Source organism: Protobothrops mucrosquamatus, unplaced genomic scaffold, assembly GCF_001527695.2.
Source record: "Protobothrops mucrosquamatus isolate PMUCROS unplaced genomic scaffold, P.Mucros_1.0 scaffold7595, whole genome shotgun sequence".
Lineage (NCBI taxonomy): Eukaryota > Metazoa > Chordata > Lepidosauria > Squamata > Viperidae > Protobothrops > Protobothrops mucrosquamatus.
The window spans coordinates 4,768-14,595 of NW_015393394.1; the positions used below are offsets into that span (position 1 = coordinate 4,768).

The window sequence follows — 9,828 nt, forward strand, 5'->3', positions numbered from 1 at the left end:
GAATCGTCCGGATCTCGGGGGGTAGTTCGTTCCAGAGGGTGGGGGCACCCACAGAGAAGGCCCTCCCCCTGGGGGTCGCCAGCCGACATTGTTTGGCCGACGGCACCCTGAGGAGACCCACTCTGTGGGAGCGTACCAGTCTATGGGAGGAAATCTGTGGCAGAAGGCGGTCTCGGAGGTAACCAGGTCCGATGCCATGTTTTAAATCCTGCCTTAAGCATGGACAGTTTCTGGATGACTTTGGGCTAGTTAGTCTCCCTCAGCCCAACCCCCCCTCACAGGATTGTTGAGGTGGGGAAAATAGGAGAAAAGTGAATTAAGTGTTTGCCACTTTGAGCTATGTATAAAAAACAATTTGTGGCCAGGAAGAGAGATAATTTCAATAGCAGAGAATATATCTAGCTCAAAATTGAATTGTGATGTTCTTGAGGTTCTCTGTGATTGGATGGCTGTTGCAGATGTTTTATTACCCACTAGGTAACATCATCAGTGCTGATTACCTATTGGGTAACGAAATGTATGTAGCAAAGAGAGCACCAAGGACTCCAGAGGTGAAATAATTAGTAAACCACTGCCTGTAAGCCAGAGGTCCCCAACCTTTTGGGCACCAGGGACTGGTTGTGTAGAGAAAGGTTTGTGGTTTTGTGTTCTGCCTGCATCCAACGGATGGGGCTTTGCTTGTTTTGTGCAGACCCATTGCTGGCATGCCACGGCCTGGTACCGGTCCATGGACCAGGGGTTGGGAACCCTGCTCTAAGCCATCCATTGGGCCCTCACTATTCACAAACAAACAAACAAACAAACCACCCATTGCTTATTCTTTAAAAGGTATTTGTCATGATGATAATGTGGATTATGCCTGTTGTCAGGATGAGTTTAAAAGGTCCTCTTAAAGGTATACAAAAGGGAGATTTTTGAATGGCTATTTCCATTTGTTGTGCAAAATGCTGTCACATGCGGTTGTGTCCCTTGGTGAGATTGTGGGCCCACAGAAAGTAGGCTTGGCTGCTCATTCATTGTTGAATAATGTGGATTATTGGAGATTTTGAAGTAGAGACTTGGGGGTTTGAGATGCAAGTCAAAATATTTGAACTTGATAAGGTAGATAAGGGCATTTTGAACTGGACTTCTAGGAATGCAGTATCTCCTGTTGTGTTAGGCTCGGAGGCAATCTCTTACTTCTTGAGTTAGGAAAGGGATTGATTGCCTTTTTGCAGATATTAGTGGAAGGCTTGGTTTATATGTGTACTGCAAAATCAGCTTTGCTTTGTCAAATGAAGAGTATAAAGAAGCTACTAAGACAAAGTAGCACGAATAAGCATGTATCAAGTAGTTTTCTTAAATTTATCTTTTTTGATTTATTTTTTTTTAGATTTTTATATTCAGATGAAGTTCAGATCGGTCCTGAAACTGTTATGACCACTCTCTATACAGCTAAGAAGTATGCTGTCCCTGCCCTGGAAGCTCATTGTGTAGAATTTCTCACTAAGCACCTTCGGGCAGATAATGCTTTCATGCTGCTTACTCAGGTAACAATCCAAGTGTGTGTTTCATAACTTTTTTTTACTGAATTCAAACCTCCAGGGCTAGGTGAGTTTCATCTTAGCACGCCAGTTATCTCCTTGGAAAATCCTGAATAATCGGTCAATTAGAAGAGGACCAGTATTGTCCCTTTCAAAACAAAACAAAACAAAACAAAAAGATAAAAGGAAGGAAGTAAAGATGGAGTTAAGAACCCATGAAAATACAGACTTTTCTATTTGACATTATGATCCTAATTTTGAAATATGATAAAACACTTTCTGTCTCCAGCGAAGTTGTGGATCAAGTAATGTTTGAAAATCAAATTTAGCTGCTTCTAGACTTTAAACTGAGCTTGGAGACTGATTATCAAGTAGTTTCTGGAACAAAATTGAAAGATGATTGCAACTTGTATCCAATTTTATTAGACTTGTATATTCCAGAGTTGTCCTTAAATGTAATTAAGTACTGTAGAATAGGTTACATTGTTGGTCTTTTATGTCTTACTATGCAGTTCTTCTTTCTTGAATTAAGAGCTAAATCTGGGAAGGTTTGGGGAAGGAACGTTTAATTAAAAATTCCTTAAAAGCAGCAAACTTTCCTTGAGTTTCCTTCAGTTAAAATAACCATGACTCTTATTATTTAATGTAGAAATACCACTTGCTGTGGGAGTGAGATGGGCGGTTTCTAAATTTGACGAGTAAAAAAATGTTTTGCTAGCTGTAAGCTGACAATAGCATAATTCTGAACAAATATTTTTGGACAGGCTCGTTTATTTGATGAACCCCAGCTGGCCAGTCTCTGTCTTGACACAATAGACAAAAGTACTATGGATGCAATAAGTGCAGAAGGCTTTACAGATATTGATATAGGTAAGTAGCTCCTAAACCTGAATGTGTTTACATTACACTGGCAATTGGTGGCCATCCAGAGGATGTTGGCCTTCAGTTCCCATCAATCCTGATTACTGATTGGAATCGGAATCCCACAAGCATCTGAAGCGCACCAGACTCCCTGTTCCTTAAAAAAGAGCAGTTTTCATATATACCTCCTGTTAATAAGACAATTTGCTAAGATATTGTCTCTGGTTAGCAGGTTTTGTTTGCTGATTAGGCTTTGCAGGATTATCCTATGCTGATTTTACAGTGCAATTATTTGACTTTATGTTTAAAGATTCTGAATGAATGACTACTGGATGAATTTTTCAGTAAGGCGTGAATGGATTACAGCAGCAGTATCTCACTAATTTAGTGCAGGGCAATTACTTTTGATAATTAGAAGTAGTTTTATGCAACAGCAGTTCTGATTCATTCTTCAGTACGTAGCAGTGGTTTACCAGTAGAAAATGATTCATGCGTTGTTTTCATCAGAGAAAAGGAACAGCTGTCCAAAACCAGTTTAGCTGGAAGGTGGCCCCAAGTCAGACTTGCATGTCCTGCAGTAGTATTTGATCTATGCAGAAGTGTGCAATAAACTTAAATCTTCTTCTTCTTCAGACACATTGTGTGCGGTACTGGAAAGAGATACGCTCAGCATTCGAGAGAGCCGGCTATTTGGGGCCGTTGTGCGTTGGGCCGAAGCTGAATGTCAGAGGCAGCAGCTACCACTCACATCTGCAAATAAGCAGAAAGTGCTTGGCAAAGCTCTCTCCTTAATCCGTTTTCCACTCATGACAATTGAAGAGTTTGCAGCAGGTAACTTTCTGATTAGCTTTGTCGTTGTAGAACTTACACACCGAAGTTAAATGGAAAAGGGGCTGCCACAGGGCAGAGGGGGGCCAGGTTGTTCAGCAAAGCCCCAGAGGGAAGGACGAGAAACAATGGTTGGAAACTGATCAAAGAGAGAAGCAACCTTGGAACTAAGGAGAAACTTCCTGACAGTGAGGACAATCAACCAGTGGAACAGCTTGCCACCAGAAATCGTGAGAGCTTCATCACTGGAGGTTTTTAAGAGGAGACTGGACATTCACCTGTCTGAGACGGTATAGGTTCTCCTGCTTGAGCAGGGGGCTGGACTAGAAGACCTCCAAGGTCCCTTCCAGCTCTAGTCTATTCAAAAACCTGTTAATGCTTCTATCTTGTGCATTCTTACTGGGAAGGGCCTGTTTTATCTCTTTTTCTCAGGCAGTGTATTCACCAATACGTTTAAAAAGCAAGGCGAAAGTGCACCATGTTTTGACTCCTTAAACTGTTCAGAAGTCTAGCAATAATGGTGCAGTGAAATCCCAAATAAGCATGGGACCTTATTCACAGATGAATATATTCAGCATCCTTTGGGTACAGTTCCACTTGTAGCATTTATGTGATGCCACATGGGAAGCATGTGATGCCACATGGGAAGCATGTGATGCCACATGGGAAGAGTTGGCCCCATACCAAAAATAAACCAGATGATTTCACATCAAACAGACATGTCAAACTTGCGACGTCACGTGATGTCGCGCAACGTATTGGAGCTTTTTTGCCATTGCCAGCAACGGGGTGGGCGCGGCTCCGGTATCATGAAACTGGCAGTTTGACACCCCTGACATAAAATGTTACATTCATTTGAAATGTTTGCACCACTAAGAACAGTGATTTGTGTATGGCCATGTTTATTTGATCTTGTGTGGTTTTGTAAAACCATATAATCGTGCGCGTGTCGAACATTGTGGCCATAGACAACTCTGCTTTGCATTTTACATTCTAACTTGATATATTTTGCTTTAAATCATACAAATCTAAATTTCTATCTGTGGGCCCATTTAATTTCCTTGATTGCCCACAGAATGGTGCTTGTTGTACATGTTGAAAAAGACGGCATCATGCAAAGTGGCTGGACCATTTTAAAAAAATCTTTTAATTCTTTTGCTGGTGGAAAACTTGGCAACATGTACATTTAATGAATGGGACAATGGAAAAAAATAATTGCTGTTAATAGCTTTTATCCTTGTGTATGAATTTTGTTAGGTTAGCTTTTTGAGGATAACTAGCCTATTATTTAGATAGTATTTAGGCAAGGCGTTACTTTACATATATGCACATATTCCTTACAGTTTTAGAAAACTTCAGAGCTTATGTTGTCAGCCAGCATAAACCACAAACTCTGCTTGAATACCAACCTCTTTTTTTTCTTGTCAGATTTCTTAGAAAGATTGTATGCTTGTTTTTTTTTCCTTTTGCAAGGCCGGATAACTGCTGTTAACAGCTGTAATCTAGGCGTGGGATAAATGTGTAAAAAGTCTTATCTCTGTAAGATTTTTTTTTCTCCTGTTGTCTTCCTGATACAGAATATGTTCAGTTCAGTTGCACTCCTTCCATTTTTTCCCCCCCAGGTCCTGCTCAGTCTGGAATTTTGTCAGATCGGGAAGTAGTCAATCTCTTTCTGCATTTTACTGTCAACCCTAAACCTAGAGTTGACTATATTGACCGACCAAGATGCTGTCTTAGAGGGAAAGAGTGCAGCATAAACAGATTCCAACAAGTGGAGAGTCGCTGGGGTTACAGTGGAACAAGTGACCGGATCAGGTATGGGTCCTGTGTTTTCAGTAATACGACAATCATAGTGGTTTGACTGGAGACGTTTCCAAAATATTACACAGCAAGAAACGTAATGTCTAGTCCAGGGGTAGGCAACCTCGGCTCTTTGATGACTCATGGACTTCAACTCTCAGAATTCCCGAGTCAGCATAGCTATGCTGACTCAGGAATTCTGGGAGTTGAAGTCCATGAGTTATCAAAGAGCTGAGGTTGCCTATCCCTGGTCTAGTCGGAAAGCAAATATATTGATTTTCTCTCTTACAATTGATGGATCCTGTGATGGCCCACTATAAATATGTTACAATAAAAGCAATAAAATATCATTCAGAGTAGCACTTAAAAAGACTACATACCTATCAAACAGCAGAGGACCATTCAAATAAGGGGAGTGTGCAGAGGACCATTCAAATAAGGGGAGTGTGCAGACTGGTGAAGCTTTGAATTTAGCAGAAAACCTTTTAACCTTCATCCATGATGCACCAAAGGAGGAAGCATGTCAGAAAGAGGTTTTTTGTTTTGTTTTGCAGAAATCAGAAGTCTTAAGAATGAAGGGTAGGCCAGTCTATCTAAAGAACTGGCATTGTTGGGCTGTGGAATGGAGGGATTCTCTTTTGACTCGTAATAAGATTGGCAAAACTTCCCCTGGAAAGTAGTACTCTGGTTAAGTTGATAAATGCGTCCATACATTTGCAACTGAAATGAGCTATTGGCAAATAATAATAATAATAATAATAATAATAATAATAATAATAATAATAGGTCTATGGTGAAATGGCAGGTTCAGGTAATAGTCTGTTTCTCTCTCTCTTTTTTAAGGTTCACAGTTAATAGAAGAATTTCAATTGTAGGATTTGGATTATATGGTTCAATTCACGGTCCCACTGATTATCAAGTTAATATACAGGTACAATTGTTTTTCAAGTTGATAATAGGTGACTTGTTGAACTGAAATCAGGGATATTCTACTAATGGGAAATCCTTGGTGCTCTCTGAGCTTGGTTGTTTGCTTGCAGACATTTCATTACCTAGCTAGTGCATTAATATTCTATCAATGTTGCATCACTTAGGATGGCTTACTTTAAGAGGAAACGAGGAAAAGATCTCTGTTTCAAATGCTGTTACACAATTATTTTAATAAGAGATAAATGGAAATATTAGTATTACTTTTAAAAAGTAGGTGGGTATTCCAAAGAGAAAAATGCATTTTGTAAGCATGGAGGTATTACTAATGCTTCATCGTCACACTTCTATCCCTGAATGAGCCATTCAGTATTCAGTATTGGAAGGATCTGACTTTGAAACAGATTCACTTTGACATTTTCCATGCTTTAATCAAAGAATTCATATACAATGCTTTACAAGCTAATTGAGTACATTTAAATTCATGGATGATTTAAAATTCAACTGTGCATCTGGAGATGAACCTCTTTTAGAACCATAGCTTCTTTAAGTGCAAATGATCAACTTGTAGTTGCTTTTCAGCCAAGGAATAAGGGTGTTGAATATTTTGGTTTTCATTTTGGTCTGTGAAATAAAGTTGTTTGCTTAAATTAATTAGAAAGGCACTATGCCCATAATTACGGGGAAGTTAACAGGTTTTAAAACCTCTTATTGGAAGCAATATGCCATTCTATTTTAATTAAATTGCACCTCACCTTCACTTGAGAATATGTCACCCAGGATGATGCAAATAACATGACACACATTTGAGTTGTTTTAATCTACCACCATGTATGAAATAACATGCAAAGAATTGAATCAGCAGCTGCCATTAAAAGCAATCAAACAGCACGTGATCAGAATGAAGAGAATTCTGTCATGTGTATAGTGTCTCCTTGGGGTGGAGATAGCTAGAGAATTTCTAAAGTGGTTAGTAAACATTACAAGCTGTGCCCAGAAATAGTAAAGAGCTGGCATAAAGGCAGGAGTGAGGGTGGTGGTGAATATTCCTTCTATTCAACATCTATATTTTTCTGTTTTATTTTTTTGGCAACAGTACAAAACTAGTGTGCTATGACTTGAAATCAGCCAAGGTGTTGCCAAAGCAAGAGCTGATATCATTCTTCCAATATTGGTTAGGAGCAGATGTCCCCACCAATTTATTCCTTGATGTCTGCTTAGCTCCCGGCCTTTATTAAATGTTATTGGTAAAAGTGAAACTTATATGTTACAAATCATTAGCTTCAAGGGATAATATTTACTTTTCTAGACTGTTACTACGAATCCATAAGGCCCCAGAGGCAGTTCAGATGTACCCGTTCTTAAGAATTAGGAGTGCCTGCTTTGTAAGCAAGTACATTAATCACAAGTTCCAATTAAAGGTCCAATTTCACCATGTTGACTTGTGAAAAGCTTGGTTTGTTTTAGAGCCTCAGGCTAACGTTTGGATCTGGAACCGGACAAGATAAACAGATTTCAATAGCAGCGTTCAGGCTGTGCTTTGCTTAAGATTAGAAAATAACGTTCTCGCAAGGAAAAAAACAAATCTTCCATCACTTTCTTCCTACAGATAATTGAATATGAGAAAAACCAGACCCTAGGACAAAATGACACTGGATTTAGCTGCGATGGAACGGCCAGCACCTTCAGAGTTATGTTCAAAGAACCAATAGAGATTTTGCCGACCGTGTGTTACACTGCTTGCGCAACCTTGAAAGTAAGACCCTTTTTTGAAATTGTGGAAACGGTAACCGTAAAGCAATGAACCAGTGATACGAAGATGCCAGTCGCCTTCGACTTACAACAGTTCATTTAGTGACCGAGGTTACAGTGGCACTGAAATGGCATTTGGGTTGTTTGACCGTTTTTCACACTGGCGACCGTCGTGGCATTCCCCCTGGTCATGTGATCAGAACTCAGAGGCTTGGCAACTGACTTTATTTATGACGGTTGCAGTGTCCCAGGGTTATGTGATTGCCTTTTGCGACCTTCTGACAAAGGGGAAGCCAGATTCGCTTAATGACCTAACTTAACTGCAGTGATTCACTTAACAACTGTGTCCAGAAAGATCATCGAACGGGGCAAAGCTCACTGCCTCACTTAGCAGCAGAAATTTTGGGCTCACTTGTGCGCTCAATATGAGGATTACTTGTATATTTCTAATAATAATAATCCAGGAAATGCTTCTTTAAAACCACGTTCTATAGCAGATATCCTGCAAAATCATAATGCTTTGCTTTGAATTTCTCATAGCCTAGTGTGCATTCCAAGTTTACATATCCCCAGGTATGAAAGGAAAACCTAGAATAGAATAGAGCTGGAGGGACCCTGGAGGTCTTCTAGTCCAGCCCCCTGCTCAAGCAGGAGAGCCTACACCATCTCAGACAGGTGATTGCCTAGTCTCTTTTTAAAAATCTCCAGTGATGGGAGCGCCCACGATTTTCTGAGGCAAGCTGTTCCACTGGTTGATTGTCCTCACTGTCAGGAAGTTTCTCCTTAATTCCAGGTTGCTTCTCTCTTTGATCAGTTTCCAATCATTGTTTCTCGTCCTTCCCTCTGGTGCTCTGGTGAACAACCTGGCCCCCTCTGCCTTGTGGCAGCCCCTCAGATACTGGAACACGGCTATCATGTCTCCCCTATTTCTTCTTTTCTTTAGACTAGCCAAACCCAAGTCCTGCAGCCGTTCTTCGTATGTTTTAGCCTCCAGGCCCTTGATCATCTTAGTTGCTCTTCTCTCAATTTTTTCCAAACTCTCAACCTCTTTTTTGTGATATGGTGATCAAAATTGGCTGCAGTATTCCAGGTGTGGCCTCACTAGGGTTTTATAAAGCGGTACTAATACAGTACTTCACGTGATCTTGATTCTATGGAGCCAGAATAATGAATTTCTGTTTCTGCTTAGGGCCCCGATTCTCATTACGGCACCAAGGGTTTGAAGAAAGTGATCCACGAATCTCCAACTTCAAGCAAAACCTGCTTTTTCTTTTTTAGCTCACCGGGTAACAACAATGGAACATCAATAGAAGATGGACAAATACCGGAAATTATATTTTATACGTAACTTCAGAAACATGAGATGGAGCAAAAAAAAAAAAAAGATTTCCTTTGAACATGAACAGAAGGGAAACATGAAATACTGTGAAATTTTGTAAATACATAATCTCAGATGTGTTATAAAACTGAAGTATTGTACACGGAGGGTACCAAGCGCTAGTATTCTCTGCCTACAAGGATGATACACAGCCAGTCTTTCTTCAACTAAAAAAAAACTTACCTGTACATAAATACTTAACATGGTCATTTAAAATGTGCTAACCATAATCTGGAAGCTGGGAAAGAGCATTTTTTCCCCCCTGCAATTACGGCAGATTTCTGTGGGTATTGTGATTGTGCTCCTGTACTGTGCAACACATTGAACTGAATTGTCATTCTTAAAACTAACCATGAATTAGAATTAAGGATGATACAAACTCATCTGTAATAGTACTCAATACATGTATATAAACTTAACTAGTTTTGTTGTGTCCTGGAAAAAAATGTCACCCAGAAGTCAGTTGTATGAAGCTATTCTTTAACTATAAAGTGAAGTGTGGATGAAATGAAGTATCTTTTTGAATACTTACAGAGATCTTGAATATTTTTGGTCTGTAAGGAAACAATCCTTAGTGTGGTAAATAAAGTTTTCCACAGCATGCAGAAAGCAGTTTTTAAGGAAATTGGGCAAACTTCAGAGAACTATGTATTAATATTGGATACTCAAGCCTTGGTTTTCTCAAATGGCAAATTGTTGGAGGAGATGGATGATAATGCAATTTATGCATGCCTACTCAGAATGAAATCTCAGTAAGAC

At 39.7% G+C, this 9,828-nt stretch overlaps 1 protein-coding gene across 1 annotated transcript in view; it reads left to right on the forward strand.

The window, feature by feature from the left end:
• LOC107300602 (BTB/POZ domain-containing protein 1) overlaps window positions 1-9,669 on the forward strand; it is a 12,200-nt gene extending 2,531 nt beyond the window's left edge. Inside the window, exons 2-8 of the mRNA XM_015829913.1 lie at window positions 1,373-1,529; window positions 2,288-2,393; window positions 3,018-3,215; window positions 4,835-5,027; window positions 5,856-5,943; window positions 7,549-7,695; window positions 8,881-9,669. Of these exons, the coding sequence (XP_015685399.1) occupies window positions 1,373-1,529; window positions 2,288-2,393; window positions 3,018-3,215; window positions 4,835-5,027; window positions 5,856-5,943; window positions 7,549-7,695; window positions 8,881-9,039 (1,048 nt within the window). The 3' untranslated portion in view covers window positions 9,040-9,669. The remainder of the gene's footprint in view (window positions 1-1,372; window positions 1,530-2,287; window positions 2,394-3,017; window positions 3,216-4,834; window positions 5,028-5,855; window positions 5,944-7,548; window positions 7,696-8,880) is intronic.
• The last annotated feature ends 159 nt before the right edge of the window (window positions 9,670-9,828 follow it).